At 44.8% G+C, this 22,489-nt stretch overlaps 1 protein-coding gene across 2 annotated transcripts in view; it reads left to right on the top strand.

Moving 5' to 3' along the window:
* The window catches only part of SAXO6 (stabilizer of axonemal microtubules 6), a 621,602-nt gene that overhangs the window by 220,476 nt on the left and 378,637 nt on the right, over positions 1-22,489 (top strand). For both annotated transcript variants that reach the window (XM_085653468.1, XM_085653467.1), the window contains exon 8: positions 12,330-12,429. In XM_085653468.1, coding sequence (XP_085509594.1) covers positions 12,330-12,429 — 100 coding nt within the window. The remainder of the gene's footprint in view (positions 1-12,329; positions 12,430-22,489) is intronic.

The raw sequence follows: 22,489 nt of genomic DNA, 5'->3' as shown, positions 1-22,489 counted from the left end.
GCTCATGCTAAAATGCAGTTCACAAATATTTTCTAGGAGTACTATTTCTTGGCCTACTTCTGTAAAGTCTTGTGAATTCACGAAAGCTGTATATTTACACTTAATGCAAGGAGATGGATGCGCTTTTGAGACTTTATTTAATAATTGGCCCCCTAATTAGGTCTGGTGTTACCTAAAGCCTGTTGTGTTTATTAAAACTCTATCTCTGTCTATCGGCTAGCTTCACTGTGAGTGACAGCGTTCTGTTCTTTGACAAGGATCATATCGACACACAGTCGTTTTGTTCAGCGCCAGGAACTACTGTGGCAATGTGTGCTTCTTAGAACCAAACCCATTTTTGCTTTGTCAATGTTTGTTATGATGGTGAGGGCCCGGCAGCTCCCACACTAATAAGGTTTTACACAAACCATCCCAAAACAAGTCACGCATTGGCAAATCCAAAAGGCTGACCAACAATTACGTACCTACTGGCTTCACCAATGCTTGTTTATTTTTGTTTCCCATAATCTTATTCAAACTGATTTGATATTATAAATATTTTTAGGAAATACTATCATACATCCACACATTTTACTAAATGATGCTGCAAAGAGATGGTACCTAAAATTTGACAGTAGTTTAGCGAAATGTTTTTGCCTTTTGTTTAGTGAACATTTTATTTTGAAAGCAAAGAATCCTCAATCTTGCTTTCAAGCTTCCGCAAATATTTGCATCTAATCAGAGAGCATTCTGGGAGCATTATACTTAGACTCATATTGCTAAACATTGAAAACATGCATACACATTTTTGTACTGGAACCACTGTCAGTAGTGCAGTTTGAGCTTACAACATTTACACTTATACCCTAATAATAAAGGCTTTGCGTTAATGAACCATAAATACAAGTTTGAACAGCATTAACACTAATAGTACCTTAACTGCAGGCAGTGCCTTTCCCTGATCTGTACTGTAAAGTGGCATCCACAGGGTTTGTGCTGTAGGGGGTTGGGCCTACTGCCCTAAGGACAAAGTACACATGAAAACTTGTTGCCCTTGACCGCAAACAATATGTCGTGGGCATCAGGTAATAGGATTCCACATCCCTGCCACCATACATGGGTTTCCTGTAATCCTTCAATCCCAACTTTGTACCCTTTTAGAAAGGCAAAAACTCTTAGTCTTTTCTCCAAACCCGCCATTCCCCTGATATTCCAACTAAGCAGTTTCAAAATCTGTGTCGCCATTATTGCCTGTTTGTGTGATCAGTTGTGCTAGGTGAACTCCGCCTTGCTCGTCCCATTTCTCCCACCACAGCATGCCCTGCCCAATAGCTAATCCCCCCCTGACCGTATACAACCCCCGTACCCATAAGAAAGACATAACTAGAGCTGTCCCGTTTCCCTCCCCTCCCCATGGGCAGTCGTGCAGGTTCCCCTGCTAGCAATGAATCAAGTGCAAAATTCGACACATATCGCCCTAACCCTCCCATCCCAAACCCTTCAACTTGTCTTTTAGACCATAAGATACCAAGCTGCAGCTGCAGCTCCGGCTCTAGCCCGAGCCCAAATTTAGCCCTGAGAAATTCTGTAAGATTGAGTGCTGTGCAAGAGCTCTGAACCCAACCAAGGCGCAAGATTGCTCTCCAGCGACCTTCGTAGGGTCAACTGTAATGGGAAGCGTCGCTGCCCCGCGGCTTCCCACATCCATTACATTATTCAAATAGTGTAAAAAGTCCTTATTAATGAGTCGCTTATATTCCTCAACAGCCTACCAGTCGATGTATAACTAGTACCACAGTTGTGCTGATTCTCCAACAGTAGCACTTATCTGCACTTCCGTTCCGTCGTACCTAGGCACCATCATTCAAATCCACTCCCCTGCTCTCTGATGTTCATTTCCAGGTTTTGGGTCCCCATAATAGATTCCGGAACAGTCTCAGTGTTGGATGTGTGCAATGTGCCATCCTGAAGAACTTTGATACGGCCGGGACCCTTCTGTGAGTCCATCCGTTGCTGTCTTTGTGATCGTCTACGGTCATACATTGTATCCGGCTCAGCGTGACTTCCAGAGGACTCCGTAAATTATACCAACCGTCGCCCTCTTTGTCCTCTGGCATCCAGCTATTCTGTAGCGTCCCCTGCTGAGTAAAAGAATAGGGTACATCCTTCATTTTCTACCCTCAATTTCGCGGGAAACATAAGGCTGTGCTTCAAGTTCAGCTCTCACAGCCTTCGCTTGACCACTACGAACGTCTTTCGTTGATCTTTACTCTGCATATAGTCGGGATTGATGGATATGGGGTGACCTTCGTAAAGGAATTGTCCTCGGTTTCGCGACATCTGCAGAAGGAAGTCCCTGTCTCTGTAATTAAACAGCTTGACAATAATGGCCCTCGGTTGAGCCCCTGGCCTGGGAGGCGGAACCAGCGCCCTGTGTGCACGTTCGATGTTAAAAGAATTTGAGAGGGTTTTGGGAGCGATCACCTTGGTAAGCCAATCTTCCAGTAATAACTCTGTGGAGGGGCCTTCTGTTTTTTCGGGAAATCCCACAAAACGTAAATTATTGCTATGCGATCTTCCCTCTGAGTCGTCTGCCCTCTCATCCAATTTTATCGCCTGCCGTTTTAGATCGACCACTGGAGTGGTGAGGGTTTTGACCTCGGATTGTAACGTAGCCACGTCTTTTTCAGTACTGGCCACTCAGTCCGACACTTTTCGCAGATCAGCCCGGAGCAAGTTAACATCGATAGCCACTGAGTCAATCCTATTGACCATGTCTTTCCTGGTCATTTGAATGGCTTGGATCACGTCCACCAACATGGGGAGACCCACTTCATTTCCACCTGGAGGCACTTGGTCACCCCACGTGTTGTCATCACGTTGTTCCGGTCCCTGCACCAGTGGCTGTGCATAATTAGAGATCTTATTCGTTTGTGGCTTGGGGATCCTATCCTTCCCCATGGTTGTCGTCAACCGAGTCGCGCTCCCCTCTCAAAAGGATATTCTGTGCTGCCCTAGATTCCCGGAGCGTGGATCACCTACTCTGTCCAGTGGCGATAAAAGTGCCCACCAGACATCCGAAGGACCTTGCTAACTCACTGCGTCATAATTTCTCCAGTTGGGCCGGTCATGCCCTCACTATCCTGCGAGCCGCACCAGCGCCCCCCTAGACCCAGGAGCGTAGCCGTATCTCCTGTAATGTATCCTGAGTACTCTCTGAAATCCAAGGAGCCCCTCTGTGCTGCCGGCATCCTGCTGTATAGGCAAAGGGGACAACTGCCACAGCACCCTCGACACCGAGGCACTAGTCACGCTGCAGAGTATCTTATGTTACTGGATTAGGCACACAGTTCAAGGCCCCACCTTTATCCTCGCCGACTCCAATCAGCCACCCATGTTGTTTGGCCAAGCACCGACAATTCCTTTAATGTATTTCAGCTCCCCGCATTTATACACGCATGCAGCAGTTCCGTAATTCGGACCACAGCCCAGCCGTCTCTAAGCCGGGCCCCGCTGCTGCTGCTGCTGCCGGTTGCTACCAGGTACGCTTGCTCGCGTCCCCAGGGACCCGCTATTACCAGTGCGGGAACCAAGAAACACAGCTTCACATCTGTCCAGGCCTGGAGAGCCCCCTGCACTCTTCTACACTGGCCCTCCGCTCCCGCTGTGCCTCTACTGCGTACCTCTGTCCTTCTCAGCGGCGCCCAGGGTCAGTCATGGCTCCGGACGGAGTCCTCCGCTCCTCAAGAATTTCCTAGGTTGCCTGGAGCTCCGGGCACAGTCCCGGGGCAGCCGACAGGCACTCCACTATTTCTAGGCTGTCCAGTCGAGCCTCAGGCATCTCAGGCGTCCCCGTTCCAGCCGTCAGCACCGACCCAAAATGGCGCCTCACGTCGTCCGAGGCCTCTTCGTCCCCGTTTTGACCTTGCACCATCACCACCGTTATCCCCTTGTCTCGGACGCCTCGGGCATGTATCAGCGCCGCCTTGGACTGCAAATCTGCCGGTCGTTGAGGACTGCATTAGTCAGGATATTGATATATTGCGGGCCGCCGCGAGGAGCTCGGAACAAACGCGCCTACACAGCCATGTTCTTAAGCCACGCCCCCCCAAAGTTCTCCGCTATCTTTCCTACAGTGTCAACTGGTTCCGGAGATGAGGACAGGAGTAGAGAGTTATAGTCTCAAGCTTGGATTTTGTGCCAGGCTCTGTTAGAAGATATTGGATTCGCACGTGCCCATATTAATTTGTCCTGGGATGATACCTGCCAGTTTACTGCATAGTGATCTGTCCAGGTTAAAGGGACAGATTTTGGATCACCGATATTGGGGTTAGTGGAGAAGATCCCATCGAGTATGTGTCCTGCACAATGGTTAGGTCCCCTCGTTATTAGCGAAAGTCCAAAACCATTCAAAGAATCTATGAGCTTGATAGCGTTGAGTTCTGAGCTGTTTTCCAAATGGAAGCTGAAATCGCCCAGTACAGAAAAGTTAGAATTTAAAATGGGCGATTCATGGAAGGAACAGAGTCTGACCCCCAAAGCTAGCTCTAGGTCCCGTGGGGCGGTATACCAACAAACCATTTAAAGATTGCGTTTGAGAGAGCTCTAAGGTGAACAACAGAGCTTCAAAGCCATCCCCTAAGGCTGGGGTAAAAACCACTTGTAAGTGGTTGTGAGAAAGTGCCCTCTTTCTTGCATGGTATGCCCCCACTTTTTGCTAAATTGCTGAATGTACTTTGACTGAGTGTACCCTGGACTCCTGCCAATCAGGTGCCCAGGGCCTATGTTCCTTCCTTAAAACACACAAACTCTAAATTGGCAAACCCTGGCCACATGTCAGCCCCTAGTAAATGGTACCCTAGGTACCCAGGGCCTTGTGACCAGGGGAGACCCCTAAGGGCTGCAGCACTCATTGTGCCACCCTTAGGGGCCCTGTACCCTTACACACACACACTGCCTTTGCAGGCTGAGTGTCTGTGTGCAGGACAAAATAAAGAGTCGACATGGCACACATCTCTGTGTGCCATGCCCAACACCCACACTGCCAAGGCATATGTCAGTCACCCCTCTGGCTGGGTGCCTTATGCCCATGGTGTGGGCACAGGAGCAGGAGCCCTGTGCCCCTACAGTACCCAGGTCCATTCCCGGGCACTGTAAGTGCAGTGCTGCCATTTAAGAGTACATGGTGCTGAGAGCTCGTCAAACACGAGCTCCACAGCACCATAATGGCAACACTAAAGACTGGGAAGCTTGGTATCAAACTTCTCAGCACATTAAACCCACACTGATGCCAGTGTGAGATTTAATGTACCAAGCACCCCAGAGGGCATCTTAGAGATGCCCTCCTACAACTAACCTACAATCCACGTCTGATCTGAGGCTGCCCAGGCTGCCACACAGCAGACACATTGCTGGACCCCTGGGTGGGAGAGCCCCTGCTCTCCCGGGCCTGCAACAATGCACATCCTGGGTGAGGTGATAGATCTCCTCCCCCAGGATGAGCAAAGGGAAGCTTCAAAGGCCTGCCTCCTCTAGGAGTTTCCCCAGGCCACTGCAACCCCCCACTCTGGCGGGAAGCTTGGCCGGAAACCCCATACAAGGACAGGGATGTGCCAGCCTGCCCACCCCACCCCTCAGGTGGGGGAGGCGAGGTGAAGCACATCTCCGGGCTCTCGCCATCTTGAAGATGGGAGGCCCTACCCTATCAGGATTAGGCTACTGCCCCCCTCCCACAGGAGAGGGGCAGGATAGGGGGTGTACCAACCCCAGGACAAGGACCCATTGGTCCCTGGCCTTCACCTACCTGTAACGCCCCTAAATCTAGTATTTAGGGGCACCCTGAACCTTCCTTCCCCAGATTCCAGATTCCGAAACTACAAGAAGAGCGAGAAGAAAAGAAGACCTGCCCTGCAGCTGCAAAGGAGAGGGAGACACCAACTGCTTTGGCCCCAGCCCTACCGGCCTGTCGACCTCGGACTTGCTCCTGCTCCAAACCCGGCATCTCTTGTGGCCAGCAACCTCAGAAACCCCGGAGGACCTGGCTACCTTTGAACTCTGATCCCCTGGGACTCCCATGAGTAGAGGCTCTACTCAGAACCGACCTTTCACCCCTGGCAGCAGCCCGGAACCGCGATCCCAGCCCACTCTGCACCCGCCAAGCCTGGCCGATGCCGGAGTGAACTAAACCCACGAGGACGACCCCACGGCGACTGTGACCCCGAGTCCGGCACCCAAGGACCCCCCTCGACTATCCTGAAGAAGCTTGCAGCCTCGGAACAGAGTGCCACCCCAACCGCGATCAACAAGAGGGTAAGATTTCCGACGTCAAAAGGCACCCCTGCACCCGGCGTCCCACGGCCCTCTGTGCCCAATCCCGGAGTACCTACCTATCCTTCAACTACCCAACTTACCCCTCGAAGTGGTGGTGGCACCTGAAGAGTCCTCGTCCCCGAGCCTGCAGTCTTTTTCCAAACCGGAGATTTCCCATAGAAACCAATTGAGCGCCCGACGGCTCAAAAGCACCCTGCACCCAGCCGCCCGAGTGGCCCTGGCAGTGAAAACTCTACTCTAACCTACTTCCCCACTTGCCCTGAGTAAGTGACCAGGAGCCCAGCTCCCACAGCCGCGTGGCTTGCCCGACAGCAGCCACCAACCCAGGCCCCCCTATCCCTCGTAGGATAACATTGGGCCTAACTCTCTCTGCACCCGGCCGTCCTGAAACCGCTGAGGGTGAACTGACTGTACCTACCTGACACTGGGGGACCCCTGAGTCTATGCCCAGAACTTCAACTCTGCCAGTCGAGTACTTACCCTTAAACTGCTAACTTCATTTTCCTCATAGGGTAACATTGACTGGCTTTTTCTTGGAAATTCTTCTAAGTGTGAACTTTTCAAAACTCAAAATATTCACCAAAAATCAGCCGAGTACCAAAAACGAATTTACTCACCTGCTCTTAGGTGAACTCCCAGTGCTGGATCTTGGTGCCCAGCACTGACTCTGAAAAGTACCCACAACTATACTTACCTTTAACTCCTTTTTAGGAAACCATTGACTTCTTTTCTGTGAAATTTCTTCTAAGTGTTGATTTCTGCAATTTCTAAATATTCCTCAAAAATCGTATAACATCTGAAAACGTAATTACTTACCTGTTTTGGATAAATGTCCCAGTACTGAGTCTAGACACCCAGTACTGGATTACAAAAGTAACGATAACCTACTGTACCTGTAACCTACATTTCCTTCCATAGGGAATCATTGATTGTTTGCTCTGAAATATTTTCTAAGTGCTCACTTTTGAAATAGCTAAATATTAGTTAAAAATCTTTACAGTACCAAAGTCGACTTTCAACAGCTGATTCTGAGAACTGACCCAGGACTGGATCTAGGATCCAAGCCTGGAATTACAAAAGTAATCTACAAAGTAATCTGTTGCATATAATTTGAATTTATCATTGAGCTCAATGTATTGTGTTTAGAAATAGAGTTGCCTACTGCAACTATTTGTAACTGTTTACTAGAAAGTCAATTGCGTATACAAAAGTATTTTTATGAAACATCTCCTGTCGAGAAAGTATATTTTAATTCCAAGTGTTGGTTCTAAAATAAAACAAGCATATATTTTTTATATACAAACCATTGGCCTAGAGTTCAGTTATTGAGTGTGTGGAACTATTTGCTGACTGAGTGTGTACAACAAATGCTTTACACGTCCTCTGATACTGCCTTACTGCTCGACCAGGCTACCACTTTGGAGAGTAAGGTTATATCTAACTTTAACCTCTGTTAAACCCTTGGGGTCTGTGGACTCTGTACACCCTGTACCTATTAAGGAACAGTATATACAGAGCCACTTTCTCACAGTGGTTGTGATAGAGCACCACAAACTCTCACCCTTTTTTCCTTTGTTTGCCTAGACCTAACATATCATAGCCTGGGGGGTTGGGGGTAGCGGCAATAATCTCTGGCCCCGAGTTTTGATCTGCCCAGGTTTCTGTGATAAACACCAAATCTGCTTGATGGGTCAGAACAAAGTCATGAAATTTGACATGATGTTTAACTAAAGATCTTGTATTCAATAATATACAGTGAAGCTTGGAGTGAACACGAGCTAACATTATTAGATTTGTATCACGGGCCCTCTGTACCCTGAAAGTATTCTAAGGGTTTAAACATCAGGCATATGTCTTCGCAGTTATGACAGACTGTTTTAGTGGAATCAGTTTGTGTGGTAGGGCATATTTTAGTACATTGGGGAGACTTACCACAGGGTCTGAGAGCAAGCAGTGCCTCTCTCGAGTAGGCCAACCTCCGTGTCTGGCCTGAATCCAAACCGCCAGGGGCTTAAGGGCACTGGGCACAGTCCAGGTGTGGACGGGTAGAAGTGTTGTTGAGTGTCTCATAAGGGGGCGTGACCAGGAGAGTTGCAAGCACCATGCACATGCGAGCAATATTTGAAAACAGGTGAGGGCACATAAGTATGCAACCCTGGTCCAGCAACCTCTGACCTCTACTGCAGGCTTCCCTGCTCCAGGGGACTACTGGTAAAGGAAAGTTTAAAATAAAATGGTAAAAATTCAAAACATAAATTAATTAAAATCACTAAAACGGGCCAAAGCCCTTCTATAAGATGGCTCTAAATCCAGAGCCAGGCAACTCCGAATAAGGGTACCTTACAAGGAAAACAAAGCAGCACCAAGCCTTGTCTCGAGGTGATAACCCCTCGAGGTGATAACCCCTGCTCACCCACTTGGTAGCTTGGCACGAGCAGACAGGCTCGTCCCAAAGGCAACGTGTAAAGTATTTGCACCCAGACACACAGTAACACAGTGAATTTCGGATTTGTTTTTAATCATCATGTGTATGGTAGGATATTTCATGTATTAAGTGAATGTAAATATTCAATTTGTATACAACATTCAAAATTGCACAAGCACTTTATAATATTTGATTTTTGCATGGAATACAACTGGGTTTACTACTTAAATAGTTTTTCTACCTATTTGCAAACATGATATAAAATACAAAGATTCACAAATATATACATATTCATGTATACAATTGTTTTATTGTAGCAAATGATTTTTTCAAGGCTTTGAGTGATTTAGAACTTTTTAAATTTTCTTTCCATTTTATAGTCCATGCTTGTTTCTTTTACAGGATTGTTGATTTAAATCCCTAAGGCTTTCCATGTTAGGGGCCTTTGACCAACAGTGGGGTTTCATTTCTACAGTTTTGTAAAAAGTAAAAATTAATATTTGAGGTGAAAAGGGTATCTTTTATTGTTGTTTGTTTACTGACACCCTGCCATGAACTAGGGTGACTCATTTGTGTTTTGTGGCCAGAACTATAACAGACATCTCTTGGCAGGTCAGAACTCCCAGCAGGGGAGTTCAGGGATGCTGGTGGTGAAGTCTTTGTGTCCCTGAGACGTCAGAATAGGAGGCAAGCACACGCAGGCCATTGGAGATACTTCACAAGCAGGTTCACAGCAAAGTTCCAGGCTGTGTCCTCTCCTTTGCAGAAACAGCAACTGCAGAACAACCCAGCAAAGCAACACATATCAAAGGGGCAGTTTCCTCCTCACAGCTCCTTAGCCCTTCAGGCAGAGGTTCCTCCTGATTCCAAAAGTAATTTAAAGTTCTGGGGTTTTAGGTCTAATATTTATACCCCGTTTTCTCTTTGTAGCCTTTGTTTCTGAGGCCCTGAGCTCAGTACAAACCGGTTAAGTCCTCCCTGGTCCAGCTTGACCCTTGGGGCTTTAGACAGCATTGCGCTGAGGAGACACAGCCTATTCTGGTGCTTGTGAAAACTCCTTCCACCACTCTAAATGCAGAAAGGTCTGTTCAGCCTGGCTATGAGTCACCCAGGAAAGGCAGGATACACTTCAACCCCCTTGTGACTGTCTTGAGTGAATGCACATCCCCAGCTCCTGTCACTCCAAAACCCGACGGCGAATACGCAAAGCAAGGGAAACGTAAAGCAAGAGAAAGCCCACTTTCTAAAAGTCGCATTTTCAAACACACAATTTAAAAACCACCTTTACTAAAAGGTGCGTTACTAAATTCTCAGTTCAGTGAGCCTAACCTCCATTTCTCTATCCTGTCCCAATAGAAAGTTACACTTGTAAGATGTTACAAGGCAGTTCCCGTGATAACCTATGGGACAAACACCCTTTCAGTAGTAAAAAACGAAATGCACAGAATGTCACTATCAGTACATGTAAAACACACCAGCACATGGACTACCTTTCACATGCATAGTACCCAGCCCATGGGATACCGTGGTCCTACCTGAAGGGTGCTTTACTTGTAAGAAAACTGAAGGTTAGGGCCTGGCAAGTGGGTACACTTGCCGGGTTTACAAGGCAGTTTAAAACTGCATGCACAGACACTGCAGTGGCCGGTCTGAGACACATTTACAGGGCTACTCATGTGGGTGGCACAAACAGTGCTGCAAGCCCACTAGTAGCACTTGATTTACAGGCCCTGGCACACTTGGTGCACTTTACTAGGGACTTACCAGTAAATCAAGTATGCCAATCATGGATGATCAATTGTAATTCAATTTACACAGCGAGCATATGCACTTTAACACTGATCAGCAGTGGTAAAGTACCCAGAGTCCTATAGCCAACATAAATAGGGTCCGAAAAAAGGAGGCAAAAAGCAAAATGTATGGGGGTAAACCTACAAAAGGGCCAGGTCTAAGAAAGAGGACCATCAAACGGTGGATCATACTCGGTGTTAAAATCTGCTACCCATTGCCTTAGAAGCAACCCCCTGAGGGTTTGTATGCCAATTCCACCAGATATAAGGCTGCTACCAATGCGTTAGCTCGTGAACTTCTGGTCCTGGACAACTGCCAGGCACCAACGTGGGCTTCCCTGCACACAGTTACCAAACACTACTGCATGGACAGTCAGGTCCTTAGAGATGGGCATTTAGCCCTTTTCCTACTGTAGGACATCCTTGTGTGAAATAGGGCCTCAGACCCATCTCTAGGGCGGTATTACTTGAACATCTATTCTAAGGTAAGGAATCTGTGGCTAGAAGTCCCTTTCAGATGAAAAAGTTGCTTACCTTCAGTAACTCCTTATCTGGTAGAAACTGTATCTAGCCGTAGATTCCTTACTGACCCATCTTTCCTCTCTGCTCAGCGAACTCATTTCTAGGGACAAAACTTTCCTCTGGGCCCAAGTTTTCCACACCAGTGGTCCGTGTACTTTGTGGCTCTGCTCTTCTGGCGTGGAAAGTTGCATAAAGTAATAGACAGCGCGCCTAGGTGGCACCTATATAGGCACCACAAACGTCACTTTTGCCACGTACGACGCGAACAACGCCAACTCCAGGCACACAGGAGTACTGCTCACAAAAAATATCCAGATCCAGTCCTATACCGTGGGATAATTCAAAGGTAAAGAATCTGCAGCTAGATAGAGTCTCTACCAGATGAGGTGTTACCAAAGGTAAGTAGCTTTTTAATTTGGTGTCAAAACTTTAATATGTGCCACTGCGTTTCAGTATTTGAAAAGGATGCCCTAAACACGCCCCTTCCATAAACCGAATGGGAATTGGGTCACAAACGCATTTGCGATTCAGTGACAAGTTACTAAATTGCAATTTGAAGATTGTACATTTAAAGAGGCCTCTTTGCGGTCGCAAATGACCCTATTATATGAATCGAGCCGTTTGCGACCACAAAAATGCTTAGTACATCTGGCCTCAAATGTACACGTGTGATCGGAAACCAGTCAGTGGTTTGGCATGCAGAAATACTTTACGAACCCGTATGGATTGTGCAAACTGACTGATGTACTAATTAGTTACATCGTGAAATTTATAATCTCAGTGAGTCACAAATATCCTTGCTTCATTAACATTTATGGTTAAGGAGTCCTTTTGTAACTATTTGTTAAAGGTTTTGCATGTGGGGATGGAGGCCTGCGATGGACAGCAGACATCCATCCTCAAATTTGCATTCACTTTGTACATACATGTTTTTTAAAGCAGCCTCTGTCCACTAGGTTGTGGTTGCAAGCCAATGTACATTCTATTTCCATGCAGTAGGAGCTGGATTGTTCGCCTTTCATTGGCAACATGTATTTTGCGAGTTGGAAAGTCTATACCGACACACACTATGTCCTTTATACATTACAAATAGCATTTTTGTAGAATTCTTGTAATTTTGCAAACTGCAGGCTTTGCAACCACATTCAATTTTAAATGTTCACATACAAAGACCTTTTCTAACTCCCCATGTGAGCTGTGGTAGATTTTGCCTCTGAAAATATTCATTGTTAATAATAAGTGGAAGAAAATACTAATTTTATAACTTTTTTGTTGCATACAAGGAAGGTGAAAACTGAATACTCGGAAAGCTTTGTGTCGCCAGGAGAGTACAGATATCGAAATGGGTCTTGGGTCCGTGTCAAGCAGCAAGTTCCTGATCATGTAAGTGTTCTTTTATTTTGAAAGCCTGGGTCTTTGTAAAGTAATGGTATAGTTAGGTCCCTATCATATTAGCTATCTTTGCATTTTACAATAGCATGCCATAAATTACACTAAAGAGGAAACGTTGTGACAGCTTCAGGAAACTACTACAAAACACAACACTGAAGCTTGTACTGTGTTCTTGAGGTGTATGGCAATTTTTTCGATAGGCCATTGTTGCCATCTTCATTGTCATTCTGATGCATGTTTAAAACAGACTGCTTGTTTTCTTTCCTTACATTTCTGTAGGTAAAATCTTCCAAAGCATGCATACTAAAAAAGATCCTGAGAGTAGAGGGACATGCTGAAATAAGTACACAGCTATTGGTTCCTGTGGTTCTTACCTTTTTCTCAGGCAATTAATTATAATCTTGTTGGACCAATGCAAATCAGAAATACAGATTCCCATAGTATCAGTATATCTTGGTGCGGGACTTGCTATGTAATAATATTAGCATTATTTTGTACATTTTTGTCATACTCTTCTCCCACCCACCTGCTTGTCTTTTGCCTGTGCTTAAATGCAGAACTAGAAAATTGTTCTCTATAAATAAACCTTTCTCTTTACATTTCTTTTAGAGTTTTGTAATGAGCAAGAATTCTTTTACCTTTCATCTTCACCCATTTATCTGTTCAGCACCATGCACCTCACAAGGATTCTTTTTGTTGACCTAGCAGGCAGAATACAGGGATTAGCCTTTCTGCTGCTTCCTTCCTATTGGAACGTCTATTTGATTTGTCTCTGTTTCCCCACTGATGTGTTTGTTTTGTGCATGTTTTAATTATTTATTTGAAATTCACAGAACTGACTACGCTCCTCTGTCATAGTATTTAACACATTCTTAGCGACTGACCTTTATAACACTCACATTTCATGTCTATGTCCAGTCAGTCTTTTGTGTGCTAAAGTTAATTCATATGTCACTGAGAAATGATTTGATGTCATGTCCAAGAAGGGTCTGTTGTCTAATGAGGCTTGAGACTTTGTTGCACACCAGAAGCTACTGAGTTTGTGTACAAGGGTTTCAGGACAGGGCGCATTCACTGAGTTGTCAACGCTTGTTGGTACTGTAAAGAAGGTCATCTCTTTCCATTCAATTACCTTAGGAACCCATTTAGGAGGGGAGGCATTCTGGTGCATGCACGTGCATGTATATCACAAAGGCATAATGCGTGGATTCATGCAGTTACAGGGAAAAAGGATTTAACTCAGAAATACTATTGATATTGATTACTTTGCCCCTGTTCTTGAAGTGGGGGTGTGGTAAATAAAATAAATATTACCGGACTGAATTTCATGCGGAATCTTAAATTAAAGTAAATAGCTCAAAATAACAAGAGGCAGAATCCGTGGTATAAGAGGTTTTCTAATGGGCTTTATTCCATTCAAAATGGCCGACTCGAGTCGCGGCCCTCAGGTTCCGTCACCACGAAGGTTCAGGAAGTGAAGTACAATAATTTATTAACAGACATGTATTTTATAATAAGTACATTACAATGAAACGAATGTAGAAGGCGTAACATTTGATAAGAAAAATGACGTGACAGTGACATAATCGAAACTAGGCGTAATAAGGAATAAAAGAAACATGATTGGTTAGAATTATCAGACATAGGTGGATCTATAAGATAATACTTGGCATAGATGCGCGCGCGGCAGCATGACGTGTAATTGACGTGCAACTAGGGGGTGAAGGGGACTTGACATTTAACTCTACATGTGGAGACGAGAAGTCTGGGGTCAAGTCAACCTAATCCCAAATCATATCTAACATCCTATGTTTAAAGAACTATGTTATCCACAAGGAAGAGACTCTCGGACAGAATCTATTCTATACTGACTGTGTGCGTGTACAAGCGTCTAAGTGTCTATATGAGATGCGAGGGGATGGGAATATTCCATGATGACAGGGCTATGAATTACTTGCATGAGGGCAGAGAAACCGGGCCTTTTGCTTGGTAACTGGAGGAATGTTTACTTAAGCTACTAGGCAGGAATGCATCGGCTGAGGGGGAAGCAGATAATTCGAAGGTGAAATACAGCTCTTGGCAGAGAATAGGCTGATGTCAGGCTTCGTGGGCCGCGCAGAGAATGAGACAAAGTTCATGGTCACAGATGCAAGCTCAAGCTGAAGCTGTCAGAGGCAGAGAGCAGGGAAAGGCTTTGAGGACAGAATCGGGCCTACTCGCCTGAACTGTAAAAATGAAGTAACTTAGCCATATAAAGTCGGTGGCCTTTCATACTTAGGAATCAAATATCCAGCCCATTGATGGCGGATCTGACAGAGAACATGTTGACGGTAGACACACATATGTTTGCGTCTTAGAAACTGGAACTGGAGGGAACATACATGTACTTGTAACATGCATATAGAACCGTTGGGGTCCAAGATAGGGGACATAACTGATCAGGAAAATCCACATTTCCACATTCCCTCCTTGTCCCCTTCTTGCCCTTCACGAGACATCAATCTTCATCATTCCTTCGATTTGCTCATGGAGCATCATTTCTTCTTCCTTCTTCTTCCGGTATTTTGAACGAGAACTGTGATGTGGAATGCATGATGTGGCACACAGACCACAAATCGCTGGTCCACATTGTAGGCATAAACAACAACTGAAGAGCATAAGAAGGCCAATACCTAGGAAGGATAGAACTCTCCATCCCCAGGCTGATATCACACTCCAAAACCACCCGGACCACGTCCAAGTGCCTGGATTCTCGTGTATCTGGCTTACAATCTTATGAAGGCGTGTTATAGCTTTATATACAGATGGCGAATTTTCTGGTATGAATATGCAGCAGCTGGATCCGATGACCCTGCAAGCTCCGCCCCTATCGGCCAGGATGACGTCAAGGACAAGACGATTCTGGAGAACAACAATTCTCATCACTGATTGTTCCTCTGTCAGATTGCCTAGGGCGGCTATAGTCTCGTTTACTACAGCTTCAAGAGTCTTGGTGAGTCTACGTATCAGCTTGCTATTTGATATAGTACCTATATAGGGAAAGATACCTTTATTGAAATCTACATACTTGTCCCATGCTGTCTCAGTATAATCGACAACTGGGAGATCTCTTTGCTCTCTATTGTGTACTAAATGAACATTTCGATAATAATCAGGGGGAGCTAGGAAAACAGGTGGCAAAAGGAATGCGATGTAACAGGTACCATCCCAATCTAGAGGCAGACGCATATATGCCGTCTGACCACATATGAAGTAAGAATGGCGAGAAGCTCTAAATGAAGATTTACCTTGATCACTATATTCTACTGTAGTAACGCATTGGCTATGGCCCATATGTATGGAACCAACTTTTCTTACACATAATTCACCCTTAACTGGAAATACTGACATAGTGGGCAAAATTAGTTCAACTTCGGATTTGACATTCAGAATCATAAGATTAGGCGTAAAATTACCTAATTTATACACTTCATTTTCTAAATCAGTTCCTGTTCTACTGAGGTGACCCTCCTTATTAGGGTGACAGACTTTGAATAAAACTAGATTCAGATTTCCCCATATCCAATGTTGTTGATAAACTGCTGTGTCTGGGTCTATGGAATTTAATAAACTAAACCATGCTCCACAGGAGCCATTGTGTGTGAATGGATGTGGAAAGAAAGGCAGAACTCCTTTGTTATTCTGATAGGGAGGGAGTCGGCCACACACCCAACAATTGGTCGCATTACTAGTCTGATGGGAATGATGTAACATACTAATGAATGTGTTATTGCGCAGCGCAAGTCTATAAGATAATTCATGTGGCGGTAGGTCACTAAAAGAATGTTCATCAGTTATATTGAAAACACGTTTAGAAACAGGATAATACATATGCAACAATATACTTGCAGTAACTATTAAAAAACTCAAGGAAGACAAAATTAATAAAGTCATAATACAGTGGTTACGCAGTAATTTACAATAAGCATGTCGTTTCATTATGATTCTGGACTCTACATGATTCAGACCTAAGGGGTACATGTCGGGACAGATTCAACCGCTTCACCTTGGAGAGGACTTAAACAATCAAATCGTCCGACAGTTTAGATCTGGACCTGAGTTTCTGTTTATAGAGTTCGGTGCTACTGGCCTCAGCCAAAGGTAGCTTTGAGTCAATGGGGGAAGACACACGGGCAGTACTGTCTGTGTCAGGAGGAAGTCCATGAAATTTTTTGACGTGACTCGAATGAATCCACCCTTTTCGTCCCTCGATCTTCACGGCTGTTCTTGTGGTCAACAGGACCAACTTGGGTGCTTTCCACCTGGGCTCCAATTGACTTTTCCTGTCGAAGTTTCTCACAAAGACAAGATTACCCGGAACAACGTCATGGGGTTTCGCCTCAGTGTTGTCGGGAAAGGCTGCAGCTACCTGTGAACGAGAAGATTGTAGTGCAGACATCAAGGAAGCCAGGTAATCTGTCAGCATATTACAGTCAACATCAGTTATTTTACGTGGTATAGGCGTCCCCCACATATTCGGGGGTCTACCAAAGATCACCTCATACGGGGATAGCCCTGTTCTAGAGTGTGCTACCATTCTCATGTAAAAGAGTGCAACTGGTAATGCTACTATCCAGTCGACACCTTTCTCTCTACATATTTTGGACAGTCTGATTTTCAGTGTCTGGTTATGTCTTTCTACGAGACCTGCTGCCTCAGGGTGTCGGACACAGTGGAATTTCCACTGATATCCCAACAAGAGTGAGACATGTTTCATTAATTCGGATGAGAAAGGCTGACCGTTATCTGAATATACAACACGTGGTAAACCGTACCGTGGGAAGAATTCTCGAACTAGCTGTTTGGCAGTAGTCGGGGCAGTGTAATCTGATACGGGATACGCCTCTGTCCAACGGGAGAGAGCGCAGACAACTACGAGGACATATTTGAATCCTCGACAACGTTCCATCTGAATATAATCCATCTGGAGGACTTCAAAAGGATGGTCAGGAGGCTGAAATCCACCCTGCTCTACGGGAACACTCTTTCCTGGATTAAACTGACAACATATCATACAGGTACGAACTTTTTGTTTAGCTGCTGCTCGTAAATGTTTGTTGAACCAAATGTGCTGAATGCTGTCTAGCATAGCCTTCTCTCCTAAATGCGCTGGACTGTGAACTGTAGCTATAATGGCTTGAACCATGGAATCAGGGAGAAACCATACAGATTTCTCCTTCGTCATCCATCCTTGATCTGTCTGGATCCCTCCTAGTTCAGTCCACTTCTTTATTTCTTCTGCTGTGGCATGTGTCTGTATGTCAATTACGTCAAGTGTGGGATCCTTAATTGTCATACACTGTGTTGGTGTCTGAACTATTGGCTTTGTCATGTCTAATGTGCGATTCTGAGCAGTCTGTTTAGCTGTTCTGTCAGCTAAATCATTGCCTTGAGAAATGGTATCAGTAACCTTCGTGTGTGCTTTACATTTCATAATTGATATAGCAGTGGGTAGATGTATTGCGTCTAACAAGGCATGAATGAGGGGTCCGTGCTGAATGTGGGCACCATGGGACGTTAGATAACCTCTCTCTCGCCACAGCACGCCGAAGTCGTGTACAACTCCGAATGCATAACGTGAGTCAGTGTATACATTAACTTTTTTATTTGTGGCTTGAATACAGGCTTGCGTTAGAGCAATAAGTTCTGCTGCTTGGGCTGACAGAGTATCTATACAATGTGTCTCAATAACTTCAGTGTCTGTTGTGACTGCATACGCGGCCACTAAATCTCCTGTACTTGCTCTCATGCATGATCCGTCTACATACAACGTCAGGTCTGGATCTAACAATGGAACGTCTGTCAAGTCTTGTCTAGGTTTCGTCTTTATTTCAATGATTTCAACACAATCATGAGCTAGTGGGTCTGTTCCAATTACAGGTAATAGTGTAGCAGGATTCAATGTATTACACCGTCGGATCTCTATGTGTGGTTGAAACAATGTTAGTTCATAACCGGTAAGTCTTGCTATGGTCAAGTGTTGTGTTTGTGTTCGGTTCACAAGAACCTCTACTGCATGTGGTACTTGTACTGTCAATGGGTGTCCTAATACTATGGCATCGCTTTGTCTGATTGCTAAAGCTGTCGCTGCCACTGATTTCAGGCATGCAGGCAAAGCCTGAGCTACGGGATCTAATGTACTGGAAAAATAAGCACATGGCTTGCGTGATCCTGCTTGATCCTGAGTGAGTACTGACAAGGCAGTACCTTCGCGTTCTGTAACAAAGAGTGTAAAAGGTTTGCTATAACATGGTGTTGCTAAAACAGGTGCTTGACATAAAGCTTCCTTTAGGCTTTCAAAAGCTTGTGTATGTTCCTGAGTCCAAGGGAGAACAGTCGATGTGGCTGCCTCCTGTGTGGTTAACTGAATGAGTGGTTTTGCTAGAAATGCGTACTGAGGGATCCACTGCCTACAATATGAAGTGAGGCCTATGAAAGCCCGCACCTCCTTTTGTGTCTGGGGTATTGACATGTTAGCAATTAACTGGATGCGATCTGGTGTAAGCTGCCTTCCCTCCTTGGACAGCGAGTGACCAAGATAAATAACTCGCTGAACACAGAATTGCAGCTTAGAAGGGGACACCTTGTGCCCCTTGTCGGCTAGGAAATGTAAAACTGTCAGAGAAGCTTTTTCACATTCTGGCTCGCTTCTCGCGGTGATCAGCAGATCATCGACATATTGAAGCAGTGCAGTATTGACTGGCATGTGTATACTGTCAAGTTCTCGTTTCAATGCTTGGCTGTAGATGCTGGGGCTTTCTGTAAATCCTTGGGGAGCGCGTGAGAATTTAAAGCTGCGCCCATTTAAACTGAATCCGAACAAGTATTGGCTTTCCGGATCTATTGGGACGCTGAAAAAGGCATTCTTGAGATCAATTACAGTAAAAAATGTTGCTTCGGAATCAATTGCTGTCAACAATGATGATATATCAGGGACCACAGGGAATTGTGGTACAATACACTTGTTTAGTTCACGCAAATCAATAACCAATCGGTACACTGGTGGAGCAGTAGGATCAGTTCGTTTAAGAATCGGAATTATCGGTGAATTACATACATTGGAGTCTGTTTCTACAACTACTCCCTGGGCAATTAGCTCATCAATGATTTTCAACAAAGCCACTACAGCATCATGCGGTAACTTGTATTGTCGCATTCGTGGTAGTACCACTCCTGCTTTCAATGTAACTCGATAGGGTGTAATGTTCATGCAGCCAACATCCGTAGGGCCTTGTGCCCATAGATGTACTGGTAAAATCTGTAGTCGGGGATCCATGTCTCTAGACACATAGTGACCTTTAAAATCACGCAAAAACAACCTTACTCCTTCCGGAGAACAACATATTATGGCTCCTAGTGCTTTCAGAGTCTTAATTCCTAACAAATTTTCTGGGCATGATTTAGTAAGCAATAAATCTGTAGTTCGTGTCAAAGGTCCTATCGTAAGTGGTAGAGGCTGTGATACTTCATTAACAATAGGTTTTCCTGAAAAACCAAGGGAAACATTTTGAGAGCCTGAGAGGGGTGCCCCTGGAACTTCACTACGTTTTATGGTTGTTCGACTTGCCCCTGTATCGAGTAAGAATTTTCTATCTTGACCTAATAATTCACTATGTACATAAGGTCCTTCTTGATCTACCGGAATCTCGATAAGCGGTAAGTCAACTTCCCTCTCTAGGCTGGTTCATGCGTAACGCTGATACTCAGGGTATTCATACTGTGCAGTCTGATACATTTGTTGTGTTGTAGTTTGTGTGGCAGTAGCAGGCAACGGTGGTGCAGCTGGCACAAACTGTATGGGTTGCTGTGAGGCTGGCATAGACTGTTGCTGAACTGGCACGGACTGTCCATGCTGCATAGCTCCTTGTTCATTCTGATCTTGTCTAACTAATCGTGGTCTCTCTTTTGTAATACCTGTAGCTATATTACGTTTCAGGACTTGACAATCATGTACATAATGGCCTAGTTGTTTACAGTAATTGCAGGTTCCTTTTACAGGAACTGCAGAATCACCAGAATGTGTCACACCCTTTTTGTGACCATCTGCTGGTACTGTCTGAGAAACTAGCATTTTCATTTTTGTATCCTTCATGCGTCTATGCTCGTGTTCTTGTTCATCCCTAATTCTATTGTGATGATACTGTAACATTTGTAGCATTTGCGACGGAGTGTTACTTTGCCAGGTACTCTCGAATTTCAATATTCTATTCTTCACTGGAGGCAATGCATTTTCCACTAATTTTGTCACAAATAGATGTGGATATGAGTCACTACTTGCTTTTATACCACTATTTATACCAAAACATTTTTCAAATCGAGCATAATAATCGCTTGTGTCTTCATCTTGCTTTTGTTTACAGGCTGTGATTGCACCCCAATCTTCCTTTTTTGTAGTTAATAAACGTGGCAGTACCTGTACTAGTAAACCTGGTAATAGTTTAACTTTATCCCCGAGCCCTGAACCTGCAGCTCGGCCCCTTTCTTCCTCTGCTAATGCTGTCCAGTCTATCTTTTGGTCTCCCACTTCCCACTCTTTTTCTTTCAGTTTTTCATATATGCCCGCAGGCAAAAGCACCTTTAATATCGTCATAATATCAGGAAAGGTGTACTCTCCCATCAGTAACATGTCTTTAATTTCTCGGTGGAAACCCGCTGGGTCTTTGTCATGACTAGGTACTACTTTTTTCATTTCTAACAATTCCATTTTTGATATGGGTGTGTAAACAAATACACGGTGAAACTCATTGTCTTCGCCTTTTATTGGGTGCACTTCCCGTAAAGGATTTTGTCTATCCATGTAGTACGGTGCTCTTTCTCTGGGGGGCAAGGAGAGAGAATCCGGACTTACAAAAAGGACATACTGCTTACGTGACACTAATATCTCTTTAATTAGCTTGTTACTAGAACCTCTCCATCTGTTCGTGAGTAGTTCCGTTAATATATCAGGTAAAGGACCAGGGTCAGCATGTTGGCTCTTATATAATATGAGGAGTTGCTGAATCATATAGATTCCAGCTAAACGTTGTTCATCTGTACTGAGGTTGAGAAACGTGTGTGCTACGGTCTCATCACCGTATTTTTCAGGACTAACAATCCAGTGAACGGCTGATCTGGCTAATTCTTGCTCATCCATGGAATCGAGGAGGTGGTAACCTCTTCGTTCTCGTAGTATTTTATCTGCGGCTTGAAACGAATGTTCAGGAGATTTCAGATTTATTACAGGCGTCGGATACGTTCTGCTATTATTTGGACATACAGAGTGTATTGGATCAGAAAAACATCTAGTATTTTCACAAGATCTTCCTCTGCCTACATAGGCTATTGTCTCTGACTGTCTTGCGGAATTCCCTGATTCGGACACTTCATCTTGCTCAAACTCATCTGTTCCCAATCTCTCTTCATGAATACGCTCTATTTCTTTACGTATTTTTCGGCACATGGCTATTATACAATTTTGCTTATCGTGTCTCCCTTCTGATATATTCTGACTCCATCTTGTAAGAATAAGCATTGCATTCCGGTCTACCCCCGGACGATCTTGATTTCTGATCACACAGTTTATGAGGAAACGTAACAGTTCCCCCTGTATCTCTACTTTCTGGAATTCCATAGCTCTGTTAATACATCCTGGATCTCGTCCTGTTTGAACAAAATGATATATGTTATCTAGATGCGTAGTCATCCCTGGTAACCTTGCTAAATACTCTGCGGCTCGCCTGATACGTAATGATGCCAGGACCATTTCGTCCTCTTTACCAACCACTGGGTCATATCTACAATTTACAAGGAGTTCCTTAAGCGTACGTTCATTTACGAACTTAGGTGTACGTGAATGTGCTGACTCTTGAAAAACAAGTTTATTTATTCTAGGTGGTGTGAAAGTACTGCTAGCACCTCCCGTGGCCCCATCTGGGGCGTCGGGTGTGAATGGATTCGTTGAACGTGACACAGCAACTATGGGTGTCGATACCCCTGTAGAGTCGACTGCGGAGACAGATGCGGAAACAGATGT

The sequence above is a fragment of the Triturus cristatus genome, chromosome 4_1, assembly GCF_964204655.1.
Source record: "Triturus cristatus chromosome 4_1, aTriCri1.1, whole genome shotgun sequence".
Taxonomy (NCBI): Eukaryota; Metazoa; Chordata; class Amphibia; order Caudata; family Salamandridae; genus Triturus; species Triturus cristatus.
Note: the sequence above shows the minus strand (reverse complement) of the source record. Positions and strands in the feature narration are given on the sequence as shown.